Here is a 27744-nt window from a genome sequence, read left to right as displayed (position 1 = left end):
ACCGCGCTCAGGCCCACCTCTTCCAACCGGGCCAGGGCCGGCCAAGTGAACCGTGCTTGAGCCCGATTCAGCGCACTCACACTTCTCAAACGATCCGGAAAACGGGCCTGAGCACGGTACGGATGGCATAGTGTGAGTAGGCCCTAAAAGTGATTTGATTTGATTTGAAACAAAGCAGCGACAAAATGCTAGCCCAGATAGTCATGCAGTGTGAAAACATCTGTGACAAGACTACTTTGAAAATCATGCAGTCTAAACTCGGCATTAAAAGCGAATCGTACAGCAAGCAACACTGACTGTAACAATTTTACTCCCTGTTATGAACAAACCAGTTGATCTGCAGGGATGAAAACATTCATCATACAAGAAAAATAGCTGAAGTAACAGGTATCACTGACGTTCGACATGAATTAAAGCACATCTTTATGTCCGAGTTTTGATATGAATCATCAATGACTTAGAGGAGAGAGGCACAACAGTGGCCATACCAATTTAAACGGGGGCCTGTGGCCTCACCCCTACTTCCGCTCCTGAATTGTACATACCACCAACCACACAATTCAAAATATCAAATTCACAACAAACCCTTGGTTCCGATTTGGCAAATATCAGTAAGCAAGTGATGTCACATCATTCCCACAATAATAACAACACAAACTTCCCATTACGAAGATAAAGAATAAAAACAAAATAATAGTAACACTTTAAACAAAAATCACATCACTCAGAGATAAATAAAATGAAAAGCCCGGCCAACGAAGAGGTGAAAAAGGTAAGGATAAGCAAGAGGTACAAAGAAGAGTATGCACAAAGGAAGCAACAGTAACTGTAGAAGTAGAAAATGTAAAAGATGCAAGAAGATTTGATATAATCAAAGCAGTCACGGAGCTGATTGGAGAAGGAAGAATTCTGGCGGTGAGACCCAAACAAACAAGGGAGTATGAAGTAACAATGGAGACTGAAGATTACAACGAAATTTTAATAGACAATGGATTGACAATTAAAGGAGTGAAATCTGAAGTACGGAGGTTACAAAACAGAGACTATGTTGTTTCGTTCAAGCATCTGCCTGTTACCTACCTGATGAAGAAATTTTAAAATTCTAAAATTAAAAGAAGATTGTATCCTGGCACAAACATAGAAGATGGAACAAGGTTTGTAAAAAACAGATTTCCAGAAGAGATGTCCTTTTTACCATACAGTACCAAAATCGAGACGGCTGAAGGGCCACAGCACTTTAGAGTCATGCACACCAATCAGGTAAAAACCTGTTGACTATGCATGAGCTCAGACGAAAGGGGACATTTCGCAAGGACCTGTACAGCTGTGTCAAGCCCGGATTGTAAATTGGCCCTAATACCTGCAGGGAGCTTGTCGCGCTGAGTTGGCTTGCTTTATCCTTGCAGGCCTAACTTCGCTGGTGAAAGTGCTTGTGGGGTTTCTGTAGTGTAGTGGTCATCACGTTCGCCTTACACGCGAAAGGTCCTCGGTTCGAAACCGAGCAGAAACAGTGCTCTTCTTTTGGCAAGAAAATAATAGCATCCACTGCTTCACCAGCAATGATCGTCAACAGGCACCTAATCAAAAAGGGTTATCTGCTTGGTTTGCCTGAAGGTTTCCGTAGTGTAGTGGTTATCACGTTTGCCTCATATGCAAAAGGTCCCCAGTTCGAAACTGGGGGGAAACAACCTCTGCCTTTTAGGACAATTGTCAAATCAGGCTTCTGTTGAGTACTGACGTTCACTGAAAACATTCTTTCTGCAGAGCGTTGTGAGGCTAGAAGTTTGAATTCAACTCAGTGTTTACCGCCCCTCGCGGTGTCGCAAACTTGCGTAGAATCTGATTTCTTTTAGCTTTGTGTTGTGCATGAGCAGGTGGCCAGTGCGTTTGCTGGCCCTCCACGGTGCAGACCGTACAAGAAAGCTCAATAAAAAAAGTCTATAAATACTTGAAGCAGCACGGGCCTATTGGTTTCCGTAGTTTAGTGTTTATCATGTTTGCATTACACGCTAAAGGTCTCCTGTTCGAAACTGGGCGGAAGCATACAATTAGTGGACACTTTTTTCCAAAGCGACATACAATAGTGGAGGTATTCAACAAGACGAGGCAATGCATACGAAAAAGGGCTATTTATTTCAAGTAATTAGTTTGTGCTCAGAGAATTTAGTGCTGGAGTAGGAGTTTCGTTTTCTTTAGAGAGAGGGATATTCACCGGGGTTCGGGTGTACTCTGAAGAGATGGGTGTTAGCTGTCGTTTGAAGGATACCAGTATATCCGTAATCCGAGTGGGAATGGGAAGGTGATTCCACCAGCGTAGAACATTGAATGAAAACATTGTGGAAAGTGACTTTCAGTCTCTCTGCAATGGTACCACAAGACAGTGCTCTCACCCTAACCGGAGGCTCCTGTGGTTATCACGATGGCTTTACAAGTGGAGGGTCTCCTGTTAGAAACTGGGCAGAAACATTCAGATTTGCGTTTACGCACATTCTCAATTGGCTCTCTGCTCACTGGATGATCCACGATACTAGGGCGTGGATCTGTCAAATGTCATGACTTGACGTTGTACGAGGATTTGACGAAAAAATGCCCTGCAAACCTTAAAAATCAACGCCATCCCAGGACAATTCTTTTGATCCCCTTTCAGTGCACTTGCATTTAAACCCGCATGATGCAGCGCTTTGTCAGTGTTACTGTATCATTCAGACATGGTAGCAGAGAGTTGAAGACTTCAGCCTGAGCGCACTGCCGCAGGCTCGGTTTGTCAGAAGTGGGATTTCGAACCCACGCCTCCAGGGCTGCGACCTGAACGTCAGCTGCAGAAGGATAGTCCGACAATATTTCACAAATGTTGAAGATGAGAGCCAATCGGAGCGATTCGCTCTAACATTGTAGCCAATCACGTTGCAGCGCTTCAACATTTGCAGCCAATCACAGACCGGAATTCTTAACATTTTCAACATTTGACCAATCAGAGTTGAGACAATGTTGAAGCCGGGGGGAAGGAACCGTTCCAGGATTCATCGCTAGGTGTGCAGTCAAACAGGTTAGTCAGATGTCCATCAATTTTCCGAACTGAGCCGAAGGTACACGAAGGAATGACGCGGTCCTCTGGAGGCAGGTCAGAGGTCAAAAAAGTTCATTGACCATCAGTGATATTCAACGAACAGCATCATTCGACAGAGCACAGCATCGTTTTGCTTACAGTAAAGGATTTTTTTCGATAGTGATTTCTTAAAAAAGGTAGGAAAAACTACACAATTGCACGAATTAATGTTTTAGTGTGTTGTATTTTAAATTTGGATACTTTAATTCAAAACCGTTTAATTTATAGGAGAAAAATGTCTGGAAAATCTCATAAAGCCATGTCAGACGCTGACTGGATTTCATGTCTGAAAAAGTTTACCAGCACAGGAGTTTGGCCATCAAATGAGGGAAACAGGCCAGCTCCTCGACAAAAAAAAGTGGCATGAGATTTATCAAAGGGTGTGTATTTCGTTTACATGATATAACGTTTGTTGAAATTTGCTTAACAGAGTAACGTTAACTTGTTAGGCTTCAGTACAGTATCTGTGTAAAACATGTCATACTTGTTTTTATATATTAAAGTGTTTTAAATTGCATGTATTTTGAGATTTACGTCAAATAATTTAGTAAGTTTGACCGTTTATGAGAGAGATCTGAAAAGGTGGGGGAAAGGATTATGAGTACAGTATACAGCATGTGGTTTTAAGGCTTGAAATGTTCCTGTCCAGTTCCTTTTATTCTTCCTTTCGTTTTTGGAGATACTAACTGTACGATTATATATTAGACAAATATTAAACACATTCTAGAAACAGTGGTAAATTAATTTACAGAGCTATTGTGTGCTTTATTAAGGGAGTCATTGAGTAAAAATTCTTATTTACTTATAAAAGTTTTTTGTATTGTATAAAATTATTTAATATATCTTTCATGATTTTTTCAGATTGAGAAATGCCCATTGCAATCTCGTGGGCAGAGGACTTTGCTTGGAGGTGTGCTGAAATGCACATGTGGTTTTCACACTCAAAAGGTACATTTTTGAGTCAATATGTGTTTATTTTTATTTACTAGAATGCCTTTCCTTTTTTATGATTATATGTATTTTTGTGATTTATTTTCAGCAGAGTACTGCTTCTGCTGCTCCAGCACAAACGGTGCAACAACCTGCCCCTAATGCAACTGCTCAGGAGGGGATGGAGACGAGACAACTTGAGGCCCAGCCCCAGCCCCAGCCCCAGCCCCCGTCTACTCCATCAGTGGCATCAAAGATTTCACCGCAATTGTCAATGGTACATTTTTTTAAAAATCAAAAGAAATGACAATTTCAGTGTTTCAGGTGTTCAAGGTGCTCAAAGTTCAGTTCAAAGTTCAAACATAGGAGAGAAAATAACAAAAAGCAATAAAAAAGTTGAGGTGTTGCTAGAGACCTGCTTCTTTTCACACCTCTTGCACAGTGGGGGGTAGCAGACACTTGCTGATTGGTCGGTTTGAGTTTCTGTGATTGGATTAAATTACATGGTCAGGTCATGGTCAGGGTCACAGTTTTTAAAGCTACATTTTAACCTCTTGTCTTCAGATAATGATACATAATAAACACTAATAGTAAATACTTTGTTTTGATTTTAAGTGTAAGCTAAAATTTGTACTTTTTCTAAACAATGAGTCTGAGGTATTATCTTGAAATAGTACTTATTTAAAAATATATTTATTTATTTTTTTGCTACCACAGGTATGATAATATTTTTTCTTCTGGGAGAAAGTCTTATTTGTTTTATTTCGAATACATTTTTCAAGGTCAATATTATGAGCCTCTTTAAGCTTTTTTTTTTTTTTTTTTTGGCATAGTCTACAAAACAAACCATCGTTATACAATAACTTGCCTAATTACCCTAACCTGCCTATTTAACCTAATTTACCTAGTTAAACCTTCAAATGTCACTTTAAGTGGTATAAAAGTGTCTTGAAGAATATCTAGTCAAATATTATTTACTGTCATCAGGGCAAAGATAAAATAAAACAGTTCTTAGGAATGAGTTATTAAAACTTTGATGTTTAAAAAATGTGCTGAACAAATCTTCTCTCCATTAAACAGAAATTGGTGAAAAAAAATTAAAAAGCGGGCTAATAAATCAGACTTCAACTGTATATAACACATAGTGTGATGTTGTAATATACAATGTATGTTTTTGTTAAAATGCATGATGTAATAATAGTACAATAATACTGTATATAACATAATGCAATACTTTATTCCTTTGGTAGTAAAAAAAAATATTTGTTTGCATATTGCTCCTTGATCCAGAAAACTATAATTTTAATCAAAGCCTAATGTGTCACATTTATTTGCAATGAACCAGTTATCTAATTAAATCTATTCTAACTTATGTCTTATTTCTACCTGTAAAAGTAGCAGAGGGTGGTAGTAAAAAACAGCTTGAACTCGAAACACTGTAGAGAAATCAAACTGATTGTACAACTGACATATAGAAAGATAGTTTCTAATTGCTTGAAATTTAATGTGATATACACTAATGTTCAAAAAATTATTATTGTTAAAATATAAAAGCTTAATATTACTCATATATTGCAAGAATTCTATTGTGTTTGATTTGCTCATAAATTAAGTAGATTTTATTTGATTTGAATTGTTTGAATAAATTATTCTTTATTTATTAAATTTGCCTATATTATTATTTCACATTATTCCAGTTTTTACTAAATATTTGATCAAATAAATGTAGCCTTGATAAACATAATTAAAACATAAAAAAATACATTGAGCAGATCGCAAACCTTTGAACAGTAGTGTACATTTTGCCATTGTGAACACCATCACAGGTTGGGTTCAGCCCAGTTCAGCAGTGTGTAGTGCTTCTACACCAAACACGGCTGTAAGTATTGTCATAATCCACATAGCATTCTGAGAGAATTTGGTATAAGCATTTTTTTTTACGTAAATTCGTATTTTTGTTAAGTACAGTCACATTAAATCTCAATAAAACATCTCTGTAGTATTCTTTTAGTGCATAAAAACATATATATTAAAAATAAGCACCATTCTTTAAACTTTTTGTTCTGCATAGAAGCGCTGTGACAAAATTTGACAGTTTAGCAGCAATCATTCATTTCCAATGTATTTTATACATTAATGTTCAAATAAAGTAATGGTTGCAAAAAATTCTGATTAGTTAATGTTACTTATAGATATATATTTACAAAATGCACTTTGTTATACTGCTTGTTTGTACAGACACAGGACCTTCAATATTCTGCCCCCGTCCTCACATCCACTACGGCAGTGACCAGTTCCACAGAGCCGTCCGGCATTGTCTCAGTAAGTAATTTCATATTTTCTGTCCAAAAAAAGGTAATTTGGTTTGCATATTTGCTGCCCCAGCTGAATTCACACAAAGTGGTTTTAAGACCAGCCAATTAAATTGACTTGATGTTAATTAACTAAGCTTGATATATGTATAAATGTTAACAAAATAAAGAGAGGAAAAAATAAAGCAAAGAATCACAAAAATTACGCCTTCTGTTGTTGATATTTTATGTTCACAGTAGTAAAAGAAAAGAAAATGGATGGAAAAGAAGTAGAAAGGAAAAAGAGAAATAACTGTATTGCAAAATACTTTTGCTTCTTTAAAGAAAATGTTTATTGGTGAAATTCTATTAATGATTTTTGGAATTGAAAAACATAATTAGGTATTCAAAAACAATCACTTAAAATCAAAGGTATTTAGATTATAATCATGATATCATGTGAGGGTACTCACTCAAATATGTAAGGTGCATTTACATTACCAGACTAAAGGTTTTATCTATTTTCCTTCACAGACTGCACCTTCTGGGTCATTGTTGCAAGCTCCATCAGCTGTTCCACTTCCGCGCCTTTGGGCTGAAACCTTGCCACCAGAGGACCACAAGTGGATTGCCAGCAGGCTTTTTAAAATGGGGTCCAAAGGAAAGCCAGAGCTTCGAGACAACCTCCAGCTCTGGTATTACCCTCCACAGCCTGCACTTACATACGATCAGGCTCCAGCTCCAGACAGATTTTTCTGTCATTCACTTTTGCTGTGGATGCCATACAAGCTGTGGAGGGTCAAAGTCCTTTGCCCTAATCCTGCATGTGGACAGCATCAGCTGACAGGTGGAGGTCTGCACAAAAGGGCACGGCAGGTTCTGGACATCGACAGGATGTACAACATGGTTACAGAAACCCTCATCTGTACCAAGTGCAAAGCCTCGCATGTGTCCTGGAGTCAGACTGTCTTGCAGCAGCTAGATCTTGGCCATCGCTCACGAGTTTCGGGTCATTCTCACACAGAAGTGAGTAATTGAACACCTTTATTCCTCGTGCAGTTGTTAACCTATCATCACAGATATATGAAAATACTTTACATATATATATATATATATATATATATATATATATATATATATATATATGTTTATATTAATATTCTTCTGTTCCTAAGGTATGCCTGTGATATAAGAGTCATTCGCCTACTGCATGAGCGTGGACTAGGCAACAGCACCACAAGGGTCATTAAACAACTGAAGGAAAACCACAGTGAAGAGTGGCTCCAGCGTCTAGCCCGCTATACCACTCAGTGTGTGGATTTCCTCAGTGGACCTGGGGTGTTGCCGATCACCTTCCAGGAGCCCCCAGCACCTACAGTTGTGCCAAGCTGCAAGTGGCTCCTCACTGTCTACAGCCAGGACATCTTGACAAGGTTGAATGAAATCCATGCCAGGATAACATCGACCCATGGGTCCATCTTGAAGATGGATTCAACTAAAAAGGTTAGTGGATATTCATCAATTTATAATTTCTTTATTATATTCCAGCATTGGTGAAAACCCTTTGTGTAGTCTGCTTGATCTGACGATACACCATGGTTCTTCTCTTGTCTAATCTAGATCACAAAAAAGCTGGCTGGGACAGCAAAAGGAACAGGACTCTGGCTCACCTCTGTTGGCAATGAGTTTGGTCAGGTGCTGATAAGTGTGCTCACTGCCCAGGAAGGAGCAGGACTGGACAGGATGGTGGATGGGCTGGTCAGAAGATACCAGGAGGCTGGTGTGGATCCACCTGCTGTTTTGTATGTGGACTGTGGGTGCTGCACTGATGTGGGTGAGACCAAACTCAAAGCCAGGTTTAGAGGATGGCCGGAGTTGACTGTGAAATTGGACATCTGGCACTTTATGCGCAGGATTGCTGTGGGATGTACAACTGATGCTCATCAACTGTATCCCATCTTCATGTCACGGATCTCTGCGTGCATTTTTGAATGGGATGCGGCTGATGTTTCTTTGCTACGCCAAGCAAAGCGAGCACTGTTGATGTCCCAAGGTTGGCCTGCGTTGACAGATGCTGATGTCAACAAGCATCTCACCAGGGAGGAGCTGGCTCTCCATTGCCGGAGAAGGACCCGTGGGGAGGAGACTACCATCCTTCTACTTGAACAGCTTCTTACTGAGCTCATGAGCAACAAGGGCAATGACTCGCTGGGCGTTCCTCTTTTAGACAAGGAAAGGATGGGGCACATCTGGAGTGTCCAAAAAAAGCATATAAAATGCATTCAGGACCCCCCTGGTGTCGTGCTCTATACTGAAACGGGGAGCATAACCAAGGGAGGTGTTCTGCTACGGACCTACAGATGTGCCAGGGACTCCACGTCTCTCGAGTCCTTTCATTTACACCTCAATCGTTTCATCCCAGGTATGATTCTGCACAAACATTGTGTAAAAACGCATTAAATGTCTTTGTGTGTTTGTTTTTTAATCAAGTCCTAAACATTGTTTTTAATATTTACAGGGTACAGCGCAAATAGTCTGATCTTTCAGATTTATTTGCTGGAGGGACTAAACAGGTGGAACCAGGACCGGGAGGCTGCTTCCTTGGCATCTGAACCATCAGCTTTACGCAGCTACACAGGAGAACTTGTTCACTGTGTAAACTGCAACTTTGAAAAGCTGTTTGGGAGAAAAGTGGTGCCCAACTTTTGTCCGCCTGCACGTTACACTGGTAAGAGATTTTGCTATTGTTAATAAACCTGCAATTTCTGTGTTCTCTCCATCTACTGTATCCAGTTTGATACAGTAGGTCAATGTTCATGAGCTTTGTGCTGTGAAATCTTTGCTTGTCTTTAAATATTTGTAAGAACAAATGTATTGTTTCATGACTATTTACTGAAGTAAAGCAAGATACAAAGTTATCATTACATTATTATTACATGTCATTATCAACCATAATGCTACAAGCTTTGAGGGAAATTTATTTGTACATTTCTCTGTCTTCGTTGTATTTCCATTGCATTTCATTAGATGTTTTGTCCAGAATATTAATTATGTTTTGGATCTCTGATTAAAATGTATGTTTTTGTTTGTTTCTTCCTTGACGTTGAGCTTTTAAAACTACTTGCTACTTCAACACCCAATCAAACATGGCTCTTAAAATTTGTTTATTTATGTTTCATTTATTTTTTTCAGGTGAGCTCATTGGAGTGCAGTATCTGTTCCAGCAGACTGGTCAGGCACTGCAGAACATGAACCCAGACTGTGAGCAGACTGCTGAGCTCATTGAGGATCTCAATGTGGATGAGCGAGAAGAAGATGAGGGCTTCTGTGACATCAGTGAGGATCACACTATTGTTGATCCGGAGGCTGCTCTGTCACCATCCTCCTCCACATTGAGATCGGGTTCCTCCACTGCAGTCACCAGCAGTGTCGCTTCTTTGCCAGTCTCCACATGATGATGACGACGATGATGATGGTGATGAAGTGACTGTAAGTCCCACTAATTTCTGTCTTTACAGTGATCTAGAATAATTAAAAAAAATAAAGTGTAAAGTCAAACACGCATCAGGTTTATTTCCGTAGTGCAGCTTCAACATGATAACAGAAACAATTATGGAATTATGCATTGAAAAATTTAATATGCTATTTTATTTTGTTGTGCTTTCATTAGGCTGTTGACTACCAAAATATTCCGGGCTTCCAGAATGTGGACAGGCTGGCTGAATATCTGGTTGAGCTTTGGACCCACAAAAGCCTCAGCCTCACCAACCAGGAGGCCGACGAGATCATTGGTCTTTGGCAAAGCCTGCATGACCAAGACAAGAAGCGGGTGTGTATGCAGCTCGACACCAGAAGCGACTGCTGAGTGGGCGATTTAAAACACCCAAGAAGCCCACTCACACCCCTGGCGTGGAGAGCACTACCAGATGTGTGCTGGGTGCAAGCAGTTCTCCTGCTCAGTGGCCTGACTGTTGCCGTCTTGTGGAGACCATCTTTATTAGGCTTTGTACCATCCACCCTAGTCCCAAGCAAAAAGGCAAGGGAACCCTTTCAAGATGGTCTCTGATCCAAGACTACCGCAGGATTAGGCAACTCTGGGCAACAGCTTGGTAATGGGAGGTACATCCATGCAGCTGGTTGAGGTAAACCAGAATACCCTGATTCAGTGGTCTAACCCTAACAGACAGAAGAAGCAGGAGCTGTCTGTGCTGCTTCAGGGTATTCAGTCGCCTCAACCCCTCCCAGAAGCCCAGGAACCTCTTCCAGTTGCCAAAAGTCTTCGGACAGAGCCAGACCAACCAGGAGAGCAGCACCAGTATGTGTTGCCAGAGAGCACAGCAGGTCAGGCAAGGCAGAGGCAGACATCTGTTGGACGACCCCCACTCAGACCCAAGGCACCAGTACAGACCCAGGTCATATTTACACCACCAGCACCTGGAGCATCGCTGCAGATGGTACCCAACATATACATCCCAGCTACACCAGGGTATGCTGATGTTTCAGGGTGTACCAATGTTCCAGGCTGTGCCAATGGTCCAGGGAATCCCTATGGCCCAGGGTATCCCGATGATGCAAGGAGTGCAGATGGCCCAGGGTATCCCAATGGTGCAGGGGATGCCACTCAGACAGCCACCACTTCAGCCAACAATGTCCAGTACCAGCTCATAGCCTGCTGCATCACCGTCCACATCTGGATCCATTCCCAAAAGACCGTACCGGAGAACTGTTCAAGCGAACACTTGTAAAAAGTGTGGGCAGTTCAAAACAAATGCCACAGGCCATAGCTAACTCAGGGGCAGGGTGTACTGCCCACAGACTGAAACTTTAACTAAAGAAGAGTGGCTAGAGGAAATGAAAAGGACCAACCCAAAATAATGTGTTTGTTTGTTTGTGTATGTATATAGTGTAATAGTTCTTCTATTTATTCAATTTCACTTGCTGTTAGTTTATATTTTTATTTCACATTTTCTTTAAATAGTGTATTTATTTTGTTGACATTTTATTTAACGTATATATTATTCATGTGTGTGTGTGTGTGTGTGTGTGTGTATAGTGTTTACAGTTTATAACCATAATAATTTAATTTATTCTATTTCACTTGTTTTTTTGCACATTTTACTTTTTAATAATTTATTTTGTTAACATTTTATTTAACTTATTTATTATTTATATTTGTGTGTGTATTTATATAGTTTATAGCCATAATAGTTCTACAGTTTATTCTATTTCACTTGTTGTTGGTTTCTATTTTATTGCGCATTTTATTTAAATAGTGTATTTATTTTGTTAACATTTTATTTAACTTATTATTTATATATGTGTGTGTGTACAGATAATAAACAGATTTATAACCATAATAGTTCTTTAATGAACTTGTTTGATTCTGTTTTATTGCACTTTTTATTTAAATAGTTTATTTATTTTGTTGACATTTTATTTAACTTATTTATTATTTATATGTGTGTGTGTGTGTGTATAAAGTGTATACAGGTTACAACCATAATAGTTAAATTTATTCTATTTCACTTATTGTTTTGATTTCTAAATTTATTTAACATTTTATTTAATTTGTTAATTTTGTATTTATTCTGTTAATATTTAACATTTAATTTTTAAGAATTTTTATTCCATGTTCATTACTGTTTTTTGACCATTGTTAAATAAATATTGGATTAATAAATGTCCTTGACTTTTAAGTCCACTTTGTGTCGGTTTCTGTTTGTATTTACCATTTTATTAACATTGTTTATTTATATTATTTATATTGTTAATACTGTATTATTAATAACTAATTTATTATTTTTACATTTTCTACTCTATATTCATTACTGTTCTGTTGACAATTGTTAGATAAATAATGCATATATAAATAACTGACTACTTGACTTTTAATTCCAAATACACTACGCACACTATACACACACACACACACACACACACATATATATATAATAGTGACACATTCAAGTTAGTATGCTTTATTTTTCATGAAATAATGTCAAAAAACACAAGAATAAAGTGCTTAGGCATATTTTATTTACCTTGGAGCATTACACATTCAAACAGTTAGTTTATTGAGTAATAATTAACCAATAACAATAAAGCGTCTTTAGCTGGATTCGAACCCCGGTCTTGGTGAGCACTTGCAATAGAAATCAATGTAACTCAAATTGCGTTGTTTTAACACAGAACAGTATCACTATGCGTGACGTAAAGCAGGTGCAGGGAAGGCGTGTCTGGGAAGCTTAGAATTCACCCTTTCTTTTCTTCATTTTTCCCCCTCTTCTTCCCTTTCTTTCTTCCCACCTTTCTTCCCTTCTTGCCCTTCTTTGTTGGACAATTTTTCCCCAGCTTGAACACAGCGCTTTAGACCGCTCTGCCATCCTGACATGCTTGAATGGTATGAGCTGTCTCCAGTAGGCAGCGCGTCAGTCTCATAATCTGAAGGTCGTGAGATCGAGCCTCACATGGCGTGCTAACTTTTGGCACATGGAAGCGCTTAGATGACTGGGTGGCATTTTTTATCCCCTTCCGTGTGGATCATGCTTCCCCAGGGCGAAAAAAGCTACAGCTCCTCTGGAGGCCTGGCGGCGTGAAGTTCCAAGAACATTTCCTGAGTCTGAAGCAATGATGGTAAGATGCCTCCATTCCTATCACGTTGTCGCTTGACGTTCGGCGTGGATCTGTCAAATGTCATGAATTAACGTTGTGCGAGGATTTGACGAAAAGTCCTGCGAATCCCATTGCCTTAAAAATCAATGGCATCCCAGAACATTCCACTACATGGCATTCCAAGACAGTTCTTTTGATCCCTTTTCGGTTCACTTGCATTAAAGTCTTCGTCCATTGTTTTTTTTTCATATGCATCTTCGAGTTTTTGTGGACAATACCTTGATCGGAAACGCCTTAAAACCTACAGTCTAAAGTGCCCATTAAGTCTGCCAGGGACACTGCTACGGTGCATGAACTTTGGCTCAAAGAGATTGATGCTGTGCTTTGTCAGTGTTACTGTATCACTCGGACATGGCGCCAAAGAGTTAAAGAACTGAGCCTGAACGCGTAGCCAAAAATTTGGTTTGTCAGATGTGGTGTTTGAACCAACACCTCTAGGAGAGACTGCATCCTGAACTCAGCGCCTTAGTCCACTCGGCCAACCTGACATGCTTGACTAGTTTGAGCTGTCTCCTAGGACCCAAAAAGCACAAAGGCAAAGAACAACATGGATCAGCATTGGTGGTTCAGTGGTGGAATTCTCGCCTGCCATGCTGGAGACCTGGGTCCGATTCCCGGCCAATGCAATTCCTGTTTTGTGTTGCTACTCTTTCAGCTCTGGGTAACAGCCTTGCAGCAATCACACCCAACTAGGACAGCAGTATGCGCATATCAGCATTGGTGGTTCACTGGTAGAATTCTCACCTGCCACGCGGGGGACCCGGGTCCGGTTCCTGGCAAATGCAAATCCTGTTTTGTGTTGCTACTCTTCCAGCTCTGTGTAACAGCCTTGCAGCAATCACACCCCACTAGGACAATAGTATGTGCATATCAGCATTGGTGGTTCAGTGGTAGCATTCTCGCCTCCCACGCGGTAGACCCGGGTCCGATTCCCCGCCAATGCAATTGCTGTTTTTGTGTTGCTACTCTTCCAGCGCTGGGTAACAGCCTTGCAGCAATCACACCCCACTAGGACAGATCTATTAGCATATCAGCATTGGTGGTTCAGTGGTAGAATTCTCGTCTGCCACGCGGGAGACCCTGGTCCGATTCCCGGCCAATGCAACTCCTGTTTTGTGTTGCTTCCTTTCCAGCTCTGGGTAACAGCCTTGCAGCAGTCACACCCCACTAGGGCAGCAAATTAGGCATATCAGCATTGGTGGTTCAGTGGTAGAATTCTTGCCTGCCACGCGGGAGACCCGGGTCCTATTCCCGGCCAATGCAATTCATCTTTTGTGTTGCTACTCTTCCAGCTCTGGGTAACAGCCTTGCAGCAATCACACCCCACTAGGACAGCAGTGTGAGCATATCAGCATTGGTGGTTAAGTGTTAGAATTCTCGCCTCCCAAGCAGGAGACCCAGGTCCGATTCCTGGCATATGCAAATCATGTTTTATGTTGCTACTCTTCCAGCTCTGGGTAACAGCTTTGCAGCAGTCACCCCCCACTAGGGCAGCAATATAAGCATATCAGCATTGGTGGTTCAGTGGTAGAATTCTTGCCTGCCACGCGGTAGACCTGGGTCCGATTCCTGGCCAATGCAAATCCTGTTTTGTGTTGCTACTCTTCCGGCTCTGTGTAACAGCCTTGCAGCAATCACACCCCACTAGGACAGTAGTATGTGCATATCAGCATTGGTGGTTCAGTGGTAGCATTCTCGCCTCCCACGCAGGAGACCCGGGTCCGATTCCCGGCCAATGCAATTCCTGTTTTGTGTTGCTTCCTTTCCAGCTCTGGGTAACAGCCTTGCAGCAGTCACACCCCACTAGGGCAGCAACTTAGGCATATCAGCATTGGTGGTTCAGTGTTAGAATTCTCGCCTCCCAAGCAAGAGACCCAGGTCTGATTCCCGGCATATGCAAATCATGTTTTATGTTGCTACTCTTTCAGCTCTGGGTAACAGCCTTGCAGCAATCACAACCCACTAGGACAGCAGTATGAGCATATCAGCGTTGGTGGTTCAGTCGTAAAAATCTCATTTGGGACGCGGGAGGTCCGTTTTCCGGCTAATTCAATTCCTGTTTTTTGTTGCTACTCTTCCAGCTCTGGGTAACAGCCTTGCAGCAGTCACACCCCACTAGGGCAGCAATACAAGCATTTCAGCATTGGTGGTTTAGTGGTAGAATTCTTGCCTGCCACGCGGTAGACCTGGGTCCGATTCCCGGCCAATGCAATTTCTTTTTTGTGTTGCTACTCTTCCAGCTCTGGGTAACAGCCTTGCAGCAATCACACCCCACTAGGACATATCTATTAGCATATCAGCATTGGTGGTTCAGTGGTAGAATTCTCGTCTGCCATGCGGGAGACCCCGGTCCGATTCCCAGCCAATGCAATTCCTGTTTTGTGTTGCTACTCTTCCAGCTCTGGGTAAAAGCCGTGCAGCAATCACAACCCACTAGGACAGAAAACAGAGCATATCAGCAGTTGTGGTTTAGTGGTAGAATTCTCGCCTGCCACGCGGGAGACCCGGGTCCGATTCCTGGCCAATGCAATTCCTGTTTTGTGTTGCTACTCTTCCAGCTCTGGGTAACAGCCTTGCAGCAATCACACCCCACTAGGACAGATGTATGAGCATATCAGCTTTGGTGGGTCAATGGTGGAATTCTCGCCTGCCACGTGGGAGACCTGTGTCCGATTCCCGGCCAATGCATATCCTCTTTTGTGTTGCTTCCTTTCCAGCTCTGGGTAACAGCCTTGCAGCAGTCACACCCCACTAGGGCAGCAATTTAGGCATATCAGCATTGGTGGTTCAGTGGTAGAATTCTTGCCTGCCACGCGGGAGACCCGGGTCCGATTCCCGGCCAATGCAAATCCTGTTTTGTGTTGCTACTCTTTCAGCTCTGGGTAACAGCCTTGCAGCAATCACACCCTACTAGGACAGTTGTATAAGCATATCAGCATTGGTGGTTCAGTGGTAGAATTCTCGCCTCCCACGCGGGAGTCCTGTGTCCGATTCCTGGCCAATGCAATTTCTGTCTTGTGTTGCAACTCTTCCAGTTCTGGGTAACAGCCTTGCAGCAATCACACCCCACTAGGACAGCAGGATGAGCATATCAGCATTGGTGGTTCAGTGGTAGAATTCTCGCCTCCCATGCAGGAGACCCGGATTCGATTACCGGCCAATGGAATTCATCTTTTGTGTTGCTACTCTTCTAGCTCTGGGTAACAGCCTTGCAGCAATCACACCCCACTAGGACAGCAGTGTGAGCATATCAGCATTGGTGGTTCAATGTTAGAATTCTCGCCTCCCACGCAGGAAACACAGGTCCGATTTCCGGCATATGCAAATCCTGTTTTGTGTTGCTACTCTTTCAGCTCTGGGTAACAGCCTTGCAGCAATCACACCCCACTAGGACAGTTGTATAAGCATATCAGCATTGGTGGTTCAGTGGTAGAATTCTCGCCTCCCACGCGGGAGTCCTGTGTCTGATTCCTGGCCAATGCAATTTCTGTCTTGTGTTGCAACTCTTCCAGTTCTGGTTAACAGCCTTGCAGCAATCACACCCCACTAGGACAGCAGGATGAGCATATCAGCATTGGTGGTTCAGTGGTAGAATTCTCGCCTCCCATGCAGGAGACCCGGATTCGATTACCGGCCAATGGAATTCATCTTTTGTGTTGCTACTCTTCCAGCTCTGGGTAACAGCCTTGCAGCAATCACACCCCACTAGGACAGCAGTGTGAGCATATCAGCATTGGTGGTTCAGTGTTAGAATTCTCGCCTCCCACGCAGGAAACCCAGGTCCGATTTCCGGCATATGCAAATCCTGTTTTATGTTGCTACTCTTTCAGCTCTGGGTAACAGCCTTGCAGCAATCACAACCCACTAGGACAGCAGTATGAGCATATCAACGTTGGTGGTTCAGTCGTAAAAATCCCATTTGTGACGCGGGAGGTCTGTTTTCCGGCTAATTCAATTCCTGTTTTTTGTTGCTACTCTTCCAGCTCTGGGTAACAGCCTTGCAGCAGTCACACCCCACTAGGGCAACAATATAAGCATATCAGCATTGGTGGTTTAGTGGTAGAATTCTTGCCTGCCACGCGGTAGACCTGGGTCCGATTCCCGGCCAATGCAATTTCTTTTTTGTGTTGCTACTCTTCCAGCTCTGGGTAACAGCCTTGCAGCAATCACACCCTACTAGGAGAGCAGTATAAGCATATCAGCATTGGTGGTTTAGTGGTAGAATTCTCACCTCCCACACAGGAGACCTGGGTCTGATTCCCGGCCAACGCAGTTCCTTTTTGTGTTGCTTCTCTTCCAGCTCTGGGTAACAGCCTTGCAGCAATCACACCCCACTAGGAGAGCAGTATGAGCATATCAGCTTTGGTGGTTCAGTGGTAGAATTCTCGCCTCCCACGCGGGAGACTCGGGTCCGATTCCCGGCCAATGGAATTACTGTTTTGTGTTGCTACTCTTCCAGCACTGGGTAACAGCCTTGCAGCAATCACACCCCACTAGGACAGTAGTATGTGCATATCAGCATTGGTGGTTCAGTGGTAGCATTCTTGCCTCCCACGCAGGAGACCCGGGTCCGATTCCCGGCCAATGCAATTCCTGTTTTGTGTTGCTTCCTTTCCAGCTCTGGGTAACAGCCTTGCAGCAGTCACACCCCACTAGGGCAGCAACTTAGGCATATCAGCATTGGTGGTTCAGTGTTAGAATTCTCGCCTCCCAAGCAAGAGACCCAGGTCTGATTCCCGGCATATGCAAATCATGTTTTATGTTGCTACTCTTTCAGCTCTGGGTAACAGCCTTGCAGCAATCACAACCCACTAGGACAGCAGTATGAGCATATCAGCGTTGGTGGTTCAGTCGTAAAAATCTCATTTGGGACGCGGGAGGTCCGTTTTCCGCCTAATTCAATTCCTGTTTTTTGTTGCTACTCTTCCAGCTCTGGGTAACAGCCTTGCAGCAGTCACACCCCACTAGGGCAGCAATACAAGCATTTCAGCATTGGTGGTTTAGTGGTAGAACACCCCACTAGGACAGATTTGTGATTATGACAGCATTGGTGGTTCAGTGGTAGAATTCTCGCCTGCCACGCGTGAGACCTGGGTTCGATTGCCGGCCAATGCAAGTCCTCTTTTGTGTTGCTACTCTTCTAGCTCTGGGTAACAGCCTTGCAGCAATCACACCCAACTAGGACAGCAGTATGAGCATATCAGCAGTGGTGGTGCACTGGTAGAATTCTCGCCTGCCACGCGGGAGACCTGGGTCCGATTTCTGGCCAATGCAAATCCTGTTTTGTGTTGCTACCCTTCCAGCTCTGGGTAACAGCCTTGCAGCAATCACACCCTACTAGCAGAGCAGTATGAGCATATCAGCATTGGAGGTTCAGTGGTAGAATTCTCGCCTGCCACTTGGTAGACCTGGGTCCGATTCCCGGCCAATGCAATTTCTTTTTTGTGTTGCTACTCTTCCAGCTCTGGGTAACAGCCTTGCAGCAATCACAACCCACTAGAACAGCAGCATGAGCTTATCAGCAGTGGTGGTGCACTGGTAGAATTCTCGCCTGCCACGCGGTAGACCTGGGTCCGATTCCTGGCCAATGCAAATCCTGTTTTGTGTTGCTACTCTTCCGGCTCTGTGTAACAGCCTTGCAGCAATCACACCCCACTAGGACAGTAGTATGTGCATATCAGCATTGGTGGTTCAGTGGTAGCATTCTCGCCTCCCACGCAGGAGACCCGGGTCCGATTCCCGGCCAATGCAATTCCTGTTTTGTGTTGCTTCCTTTCCAGCTCTGGGTAACAGCCTTGCAGCAGTCACACCCCACTAGGGCAGCAACTTAGGCATATCAGCATTGGTGGTTCAGTGTTAGAATTCTCGCCTCCCAAGCAAGAGACCCAGGTCTGATTCCCGGCATATGCAAATCATGTTTTATGTTGCTACTCTTTCAGCTCTGGGTAACAGCCTTGCAGCAATCACAACCCACTAGGACAGCAGTATGAGCATATCAGCGTTGGTGGTTCAGTCGTAAAAATCTCATTTGGGACGCGGGAGGTCCGTTTTCCGGCTAATTCAATTCCTGTTTTTTGTTGCTACTCTTCCAGCTCTGGGTAACAGCCTTGCAGCAGTCACACCCCACTAGGGCAGCAATACAAGCATTTCAGCATTGGTGGTTTAGTGGTAGAATTCTTGCCTGCCACGCGGTAGACCTGGGTCCGATTCCCGGCCAATGCAATTTCTTTTTTGTGTTGCTACTCTTCCAGCTCTGGGTAACAGCCTTGCAGCAATCACACCCCACTAGGACATATCTATTAGCATATCAGCATTGGTGGTTCAGTGGTAGAATTCTCGTCTGCCATGCGGGAGACCCCGGTCCGATTCCCAGCCAATGCAATTCCTGTTTTGTGTTGCTACTCTTCCAGCTCTGGGTAAAAGCCGTGCAGCAATCACAACCCACTAGGACAGAAAACAGAGCATATCAGCAGTTGCGGTTTAGTGGTAGAATTCTCGCCTGCCACGCGGGAGACCCGGGTCCGATTCCTGGCCAATGCAATTCCTGTTTTGTGTTGCTACTCTTCCAGCTCTGGGTAACAGCCTTGCAGCAATCACACCCCACTAGGACAGATGTATGAGCATATCAGCTTTGGTGGGTCAATGGTGGAATTCTCGCCTGCCACGTGGGAGACCTGTGTCCGATTCCCGGCCAATGCATATCCTCTTTTGTGTTGCTTCCTTTCCAGCTCTGGGTAACAGCCTTGCAGCAGTCACACCCCACTAGGGCAGCAATTTAGGCATATCAGCATTGGTGGTTCAGTGGTAGAATTCTTGCCTGCCACGCGGGAGACCCGGGTCCGATTCCCGGCCAATGCAAATCCTGTTTTGTGTTGCTACTCTTTCAGCTCTGGGTAACAGCCTTGCAGCAATCACACCCTACTAGGACAGTTGTATAAGCATATCAGCATTGGTGGTTCAGTGGTAGAATTCTCGCCTCCCACGCGGGAGTCCTGTGTCCGATTCCTGGCCAATGCAATTTCTGTCTTGTGTTGCAACTCTTCCAGTTCTGGGTAACAGCCTTGCAGCAATCACACCCCACTAGGACAGCAGGATGAGCATATCAGCATTGGTGGTTCAGTGGTAGAATTCTCGCCTCCCATGCAGGAGACCCGGATTCGATTACCGGCCAATGGAATTCATCTTTTGTGTTGCTTCTCTTCCAGCTCTGGGTAACAGCCTTGCAGCAATCACACCCCACTAGGAGAGCAGTATGAGCATATCAGCTTTGGTGGTTCAGTGGTAGAATTCTCGCCTCCCACGCGGGAGACTCGGGTCCGATTCCCGGCCAATGGAATTACTGTTTTGTGTTGCTACTCTTCCAGCACTGGGTAACAGCCTTGCAGCAATCACACCCCACTAGGACAGATTTGTGATTATGACAGCATTGGTGGTTCAGTGGTAGAATTCTCGCCTGCCACGCGTGAGACCTGGGTTCGATTGCCGGCCAATGCAAGTCCTCTTTTGTGTTGCTACTCTTCTAGCTCTGGGTAACAGCCTTGCAGCAATCACACCCAACTAGGACAGCAGTATGAGCATATCAGCAGTGGTGGTGCACTGGTAGAATTCTCGCCTGCCACGCGGGAGACCTGGGTCCGATTTCTGGCCAATGCAAATCCTGTTTTGTGTTGCTACCCTTCCAGCTCTGGGTAACAGCCTTGCAGCAATCACACCCTACTAGCAGAGCAGTATGAGCATATCACCATTGGAGGTTCAGTGGTAGAATTCTCGCCTGCCACTTGGTAGACCTGGGTCCGATTCCCGGCCAATGCAATTTCTTTTTTGTGTTGCTACTCTTCCAGCTCTGGGTAACAGCCTTGCAGCAATCACAACCCACTAGAACAGCAGCATGAGCTTATCAGCATTAATGGTTCAGTGGTAGAATTCTCGCCTCCCACACGGGAGACCTGGGTCTGATTCCCGGCCAATGCTATTCCTATTTTGTGTAGTCAATCTTCCAGCTCCGGGTAACAGCCTTGCAGCAATCACACCCCACTAGGACAGATGTTTCAGCATATCAGCATCGGTGGTTTAGTGGTAGACTTCTTGCCTGCCACGCGGTAGACCTGGGTCCGATTCCCCGCCAATGCAATTTCTTTTTTGTGTTGCTACTCTTTCAGCTCTGGGTAACAGCCTTGCAGCAATCACAACCCACTAGGACAGCAGCATGAGCATATCAGCATTAATGGTTCAGTGGTAGAATTCTCACCTCCCACGCGGGAGACCTGGGTTCGATTCCCGGCCAATGCAAATCCTCTTTTGTGTTGCTACTCTTCCAGCTCTAGGTAACAGCCTTGCAGCAATCACACCCTACTAGGAGAGCAGTATGAGCATATCAGCATTGGTAGTTCAGTGGTAGAATTCTCGCCTGCCATGTGGGAGACCCTGGTCCGGTTCCTGGCCTGTCCTGTTTTGTGTTGCTGCTCTTCCAGCTCTGGGTAACAGCCTTGCAGCAATCACACCCTACTAGGAGAGCAGTATGAGCATAGCAGCATTGGTGGTTCAGTGGTAGAATTCTCGTCTCCCACACAGGAGACCTGGGTCCGATTCCCGGCCAACACAGATCCCTTTTTGTGTTGCTACTCTTGCAGCAATCACACCCTAATAGGAGAGCAGTATGAGCATTACAGCATTGGTGGTTCAGTGGTAGAATTCTCGCCTGCCATGTGGGAGACCCTGGTCTGGTTTCTGGCCAATGCAAACCCTATTTTGTGTTGCTAGTCTTCCAGCTCTGGGTAACAGCCTTGCAGCAATCACACTCTACTAGGACAGTTATATAAGCATATCAGCATTGGTGGTTCAGTGGTAGAATTCTCACCTCCCACACAGGAGACCTGGGTCTGATTACTGGCCAACACAGTTCCCATTTTGTGTTGCTTCTCTTCCAGCTCTGGGTAACAGCCTTGCAGCAATCACACCCCACTAGGAGAGCAGTATGAGCATATCAGCAGTGGTGGTTCACTGGTAGTCTTCTTGCCTGCCATGCGGTAAACCTGGGTCCGATTCCCGGCCAATGCAATTTCTTTTTTGTGTTGCTACTCTTCCAGCTCTGGGTAACAGCCTTGCAGCAATCACACCCAACTAGGACAGCAGTATGAGCATATCAGCATTGGTGGTTCAGTGGTAGAATTTTCGCCTGCCACGTAGGAGACCCTGGTCCGGTTCCTGGCTAATGCAAACCCTGTTTTGTGTTGCTACTCTTACAGCTCTGGGTAACAGCCTTGCAGCAATCACACCCCACTAGGACAGCAGTATGAGCATATCAGCATTTGTGGTTTAGTGGTAGAATTCTCGCCTCCCACACAGGAGACCTTGGTCCGATTCCCGGCCAACACAGATCCCTTTTTGTGTTGCTACTCTTCCAGCTTTGGGTAACAGCCTTGCAGCAATCACACCCAACTAGGACAGCAGTATGAGCATATCAGCATTGGTGGTTCAGTGGTAGAATTCTCGCCTGCCACGCGGGAGACCCGGGTCCGATTCCCGGCCAATGCAAATCCTCTTTTGTGTTGCTACTCTTACAGCTCTGGGTAACAGCCTTGCAGCAATCACACCCCACTAGGACAGCAGTATGAGCATATCAGGATTGGTGGTTTAGTGGTAGAATTCTCGCCTCCCACACAGGAGACCTGGGTCCGATTCCCGGCCAACACAGATCCCTTTTTGTGTTGCTACTCTTCCAGATCTGGGTAACAGCCTTGCAGCAATCACACCCTAATAGGAGAGCAGTATGAGCATATCAGCATTGGTGGTTCAGTGGTAGAATTCTCGCCTGCCATGTGGGAGACCCGGGTCTGATTCCCGGCCAATGCAACTTCTGTTTTGTGATGCTACTCTTCCAGCACTGGGTAAGAGCCTTGCAGCAATCACACCCCACTAGGACAGATTTATGTCATAACAGCATTGGTGGTTCAGTGGTGGAATTCTCGCCTCCCAAACGGGAGACTTGGGTCTGATTCCCGGCCAATGCAGTTCCTGTTTTGAGTAGTTAATCTTACAGCTCCGGGTAACAGCCTTGCAGCAATCACACCCCACTAGGACAGATGTTTGAGCATATCAGCATTGGTGGTTCAGTGGTAGACTTCTTGCCTGCCACGCGGTAGACCTGGGTCCGATTCCCGGCAAATGCAATTTCTTTTTTGTGTTGCTACTCTTCCAGCTCTGGGTAACAGCCTTGCAGCAATCACAACCCACTAGGACAGCACCATGAGCATATCAGCATTGGTGGTTCAGTGGTAGAATTCTTGCCTCCCATGCGGGAGACCCGGGTCCGATTCCCGGCCAATGCAATTTCTGTTTTGTGGTGTTACTCTTCCAGCACTGGGTAAGAGCCTTGCAGCAATCACACCCCACTAGGACAGATGTTTGAGCATATCAGCATTGGTGGTTCAGTGGTAGACTTCTTACCTGCCACGCGGTAGACCTGGGTCCGATTCCCGGCAAATGCAATTTCTTTTTTGTGTTGCTACTCTTCCAGCTCTGGGTAACAGCCTTGCAGCAATCACAACCCACTAGGACAGCAGCATAAGCATATCAGCATTAATGGTTCAGTGGTAGAACTCTCGCCTCCCACACGGGAGACCTGGGTCTGATTCCCGACCAATGCAATTCCTGTTTTGAGTAGTTAATCTTCCAGCTCTAGGTAACAGCCTTGCAGCAATCACACCCCACTAGGACAGTAGTATCAGCTTATCAGCATTGGTGGTTCAGTGGTAGAAGTCTCGCCTGCCATGCGGGAGACCCGTGTGCGATTCCCGGCCAATGCAAATCCTGTTTTGTGTTGCTACTCTTCCAGCTCTGGGTAACAGCCTTGCAGCAGTCACACCCCACTAGGGCAGCAATATAAGCATATCAGCATTGGTGGTTCAGTGGTAGAATTCTCGCCTCCCACGCGGGAGACCCGGGTCCGATTCCTGGCCAATGCAATTCCTCTTCTGTGTTGCTAATCTTCCAGCTCTGGGTAACAGCCCCTAGTGGGTAGCAATCACAACCCACTAAGACAGCAGTATGAGCATTTCAGCGTTGGTGGTTCAGTCGTAAAAATCCCATTTGTGACGCGGGAGGTACGTTTTCCGGCCAATTCAATTCCTGTTTTTTGTTGCTACTCTTCCAGCTCTGGGTAACAGCCTTGCAGAGGTCACACCCCACTAGGGCAGCAATATAAGCATATGAGCATTGGTTGTTCAGTGGTAGAATTCTCGCCTGCCACGTAGGAGACCTGGCTTTGATTCCTGGCCAATGCAATTTTTGTTTTGTGTTGCTAATCTTCCAGCTCTGGGTAACAGCCTTGCAGCAATCACACCCCACTAGGACAGCAGTATGAGCATATCAGCATTGGTGGTTCAGTGGTAGAATTCTCTCTTGCCACGCGGGAGACTCGGGTCCGATTCCCGGCCAATGCAAATCCTCTTTTGTGTTGCTACTCTTACAGCTCTGGGTAACAGCTTTGCAGCAATCACACCCCACTAGGAGAGCAGTATGAGCATATCAGCAGTGGTGGTTCACTGGTAGAATTCTCGCCTCACACACGGGAGACCTCGGTCCGATTCCCGGCCAATGCAATTCCTGTTTTGTGTAGTTAATCTTCCAGCTCCGGGTAACAGCCTTGCAGCAATCACACCCCACTAGGACAGATGTTTGAGCATATCAGCATTGGTGGTTCAGTGGTAAGGCAAGGCAAGGCAAGGCAAGTTTATTTATAAAGCACATTTCATACACAGTGGCAATTCAAAGTGCTGTACATAAACAGGAATAAAAAAGACAGGTTTAGGAACATAAAATGCAGACAATAAAAATCATTAAAAATAAAAACAAATTAAAATGAGTTAAAATAGGTTATAAACGAATGAAAAAGAAAACAAAAAACATAATAGCGCGATCTGTCGAACGCAGCACAGTGCTCATACAGTAAAGGCACAGCTAAACAGATGTGTTTTCAGTCTCGATTTGAATGTGCCTAATGTTGGAGCACATCTGATCATTTCTGGAAGCTGATTCCAGCAGCGAGGAGCATAGTGGCTGAAGGCAGATTCACCCTGATTTGACTGAACTCTTGGAATTTCTAGTTTATAAGATCCTAAAGATCTGAGTGATCTGTTGGGTGTGTATTCAGTGAGCATATCTGTAATGTATTGAGGTCCTTGGCCATTTAGTGATTTATAGACCAGTAATAATACTTTAAAATCTATTCTGAATGTAACTGGCAGCCAGTGTAAAGACCTGAGGACAGGTGTGATGTGCTCTGATTTCCTGCTTCTGGTCAGAATTCTAGCTGCAGCATTCTGGATAAGCTGTAACTGTCTGACTGTCTTTTTGGGAAGGCCAGTGAGGAGGCCGTTACAGTAATCCACCCTACTGCTGATAAAAGCATGAACAAGTTTCTCTAAGTCTTCACTGGAAACAAAGCATCTGATTCTTGCAATATTTTTGAGATGATAGTATGCTGATTTACTGACTGCTTTGACATGACTGTTGAAACTCAGATCTGACTCCAGAGTCACACCAAGATTCTTGACCTTATTTTTTGTCGTTTGACCTTTAGAGCCAAGGTACGCATTCACCTTGAGAACCTCATCTCTGTTCCCAAACGCAATGACTTCAGTTTTTTCTTTGTTTAACTGAAGAAAATTTTGGCACATACAATTTTTAATTTCATCAATGCATTGGCAGAGGGTGTCAATGGGGCTGTAGTCATAAGGCAGCAAGGCTAGGTAGATCTGAGTGTCATCAGCATAGCTGTGGTAGGAGATTTGATTCTTTCTCATTATTTGGCTCAGAGGGAGCATGTAAAGGTTGAACAGGAGAGGTGCCAGAATCGAGCCTTGTGGGACTCCACATGTCATGGGTGTCCACCTTGACCTATGATCACCTAAACTGACATAGTAACCTCTCCCTTCAAGGTAAGATCTGAACCATTTAAACCATCTGAACCATCTGGGTAACAGCCTTGCAGCAATCACAACCCACTAGAACAGCAGTATGAGCGTATCAGCGTTGGTGGTACAGTGGTAAAATTCCTGTTTGTGACGCGGGAGATCCGTGTCCGTTTTCCGGCCAATGCAATTCCTGTTTTGTGTTGCTACTCTTCCAGCTCTGGGTAACAGCCTAGCAGCAATTACTCCCCTCTAGGACAGCTGTATGAGCATATCAGCATTGGTGGTTTACTGGTAGAATTCTCGCTTGCCACGCGGGACACCTGGAGTCGAATCCTGACTAATACAGAAGTGGTTTTGTGTGGCTCCTGTTCCACCTCTGGTTGATGTCCTTTTAGCACTCACACAAAGGCAAGGAACAAGGTAGGTCAGCATTGGTGGTTCACTGGTAAAATTCTTGCCTGCCTCACGGGAGATCCGTGTCCGTTTTCGGGCCAATGCAATTCCTGTTTTGTGTTGCTACTCTTCCAGCTCTGGGTAACAGCCTTGCAGCAGTCACACCCCACTAGGACAGTAGTATGAGCTTATCAGCATTGGTGGTTCACAGGTAGAATTCTAGCCTCCCATGCTGGGGACCCGGGTCCGATTCCCGGCCAATGCAATTTCTGTTTTGTGTTGCTACTCTTTCAGCTCTGGGTAACAGCCTTGCAGCAATCACACCCCACTAGGACAGCAGTATGAGCATATCAGCATTGGTGGTTCACTTGTAGAATTCTAGCCTGCCACGCGGGAGACCCTGGCCAATGCAAACCCTGTTTAGTGTTGCTACTCTTCCAGCTCCGGGTAACAGCCTTGCAGCAATCACACCCCACTAGGACAGTAGTATGTGCATATCAGCATTGGTGGTTCAGTGGTAGAAGTCTCGCCTGCCACGCGGGAGACCCGAGTCCGATTCCCTGCCAATGCAAATCCTGTTTTGTGCTCCTACTCTTCAAGCTCTGTGTAACAGCCTAGCAGCAATCACACCCCACTAGGACAGCAGTAGGAGCATATCAGCATTGGTGGTTCAGTGGTAGAATTCTCACTTGCCACGCGGGAGGCCTGGCGTCGATTCACGGCTATAACATTTGCTGTTTTGTGTGGCTCCTGTTCCAGCTCTGGTTGACGGCCTTTTAGCTCTCACACAACACAAAGGCAAGGAACAACATGGATCAGCATTGGTGGTTCAGTGGTAGAATTCTCACCTGTCACGTGGGAGACCCAGGATTGATTCTCGGCTAATGCAATTACTGTTTTGTGATGCTACTCTTCCAGCTCTGGGTAACAGCCTTGTAGCAATCACACCCCACTAGGGCAGCAATATGAGTATATCTGTATTGGTGGTTCAGTGGTAGAATTCTTGCCTACCATGTGGGACACATGAGTTCGATTCCCGTCTAGTGCAGTTGCTGTTTTGTGTGGCTCCTTTTCCAGCTACATGTAACTATCTTGCAGCACTGACTCCCCACAAGGGCAAAAGAACATATGTGCCAGCGTTGGTGTTTCAGTGGTAGAATTTTCGCCCGCCTTGTGGAAGAACTGGGTCTGATTGCCAGCCAATGCAGTTGCTGGTCTGTGTTGCTACTCTTCCAGCTGCATGTAACAGCATAGCAGCAATCACACCCCACTAGGGTAGGATAACATGTGTTTCAGCATTGATGGTTTAGTGCCCTATCATACGCGCGGCGCAAAAGTATATTGCTAGTTTAAGCTTGACACAAGAGTCGTTTTGAGGCGTTGCGCTACGCTGTTTAAATAGCAAATGCATTAGCGCTCATATGTGCACCCATAGGCG

The 27744-nt window shown here is 44.6% G+C and overlaps 1 protein-coding gene and 9 non-coding genes across 10 annotated transcripts; all 10 read left to right on the top strand.

Moving 5' to 3' along the window:
* Positions 1-1437: 1437 nt before the first annotated feature.
* trnav-uac (transfer RNA valine (anticodon UAC)) lies at positions 1438-1510 on the top strand. The gene has a single exon. It is a non-coding gene; the product is annotated as a tRNA-Val (tRNA).
* Positions 1511-1614: 104 nt separating this feature from the next.
* Positions 1615-1687, top strand: trnam-cau (transfer RNA methionine (anticodon CAU)). Its single transcript has one exon. It is a non-coding gene; the product is annotated as a tRNA-Met (tRNA).
* Positions 1688-7508: 5821 nt separating this feature from the next.
* On the top strand, positions 7509-10088 carry LOC110439607 (uncharacterized). The gene is made up of 5 exons (XM_021475745.3): positions 7509-7830; positions 7948-8749; positions 8846-9055; positions 9520-9816; positions 9998-10088. Exons 1-4 carry the CDS (start codon positions 7813-7815, stop codon positions 9780-9782), a joined length of 1293 nt encoding a protein of 430 aa, XP_021331420.1. The 5' UTR covers positions 7509-7812; the 3' UTR covers positions 9783-9816; positions 9998-10088.
* Positions 10089-15775: 5687 nt separating this feature from the next.
* trnag-gcc (transfer RNA glycine (anticodon GCC)) lies at positions 15776-15846 on the top strand. The gene has a single exon. It is a non-coding gene; the product is annotated as a tRNA-Gly (tRNA).
* A 1671-nt stretch (positions 15847-17517) lies between these two features.
* On the top strand, positions 17518-17588 carry trnag-ccc (transfer RNA glycine (anticodon CCC)). The gene has a single exon. It is a non-coding gene; the product is annotated as a tRNA-Gly (tRNA).
* Positions 17589-19786: 2198 nt separating this feature from the next.
* trnag-gcc (transfer RNA glycine (anticodon GCC)) lies at positions 19787-19857 on the top strand. Its single transcript has one exon. It is a non-coding gene; the product is annotated as a tRNA-Gly (tRNA).
* A 2605-nt stretch (positions 19858-22462) lies between these two features.
* Positions 22463-22533, top strand: trnag-gcc (transfer RNA glycine (anticodon GCC)). The gene has a single exon. It is a non-coding gene; the product is annotated as a tRNA-Gly (tRNA).
* A 723-nt stretch (positions 22534-23256) lies between these two features.
* On the top strand, positions 23257-23327 carry trnag-ccc (transfer RNA glycine (anticodon CCC)). The gene has a single exon. It is a non-coding gene; the product is annotated as a tRNA-Gly (tRNA).
* Positions 23328-23892: 565 nt separating this feature from the next.
* Positions 23893-23963, top strand: trnag-ccc (transfer RNA glycine (anticodon CCC)). Its single transcript has one exon. It is a non-coding gene; the product is annotated as a tRNA-Gly (tRNA).
* Positions 23964-26500: 2537 nt separating this feature from the next.
* trnag-ccc (transfer RNA glycine (anticodon CCC)) lies at positions 26501-26571 on the top strand. The gene has a single exon. It is a non-coding gene; the product is annotated as a tRNA-Gly (tRNA).
* Positions 26572-27744: the final 1173 nt, after the last annotated feature.

The sequence above is a fragment of the Danio rerio genome, chromosome 4 (genome assembly GCF_049306965.1).
Source record: "Danio rerio strain Tuebingen ecotype United States chromosome 4, GRCz12tu, whole genome shotgun sequence".
Classification (NCBI taxonomy): Eukaryota; Metazoa; Chordata; class Actinopteri; order Cypriniformes; family Danionidae; genus Danio; species Danio rerio.
The sequence above is the reverse complement of the archived record's forward strand: the minus strand, read 5'-3'. Positions and strand labels throughout refer to the sequence as shown.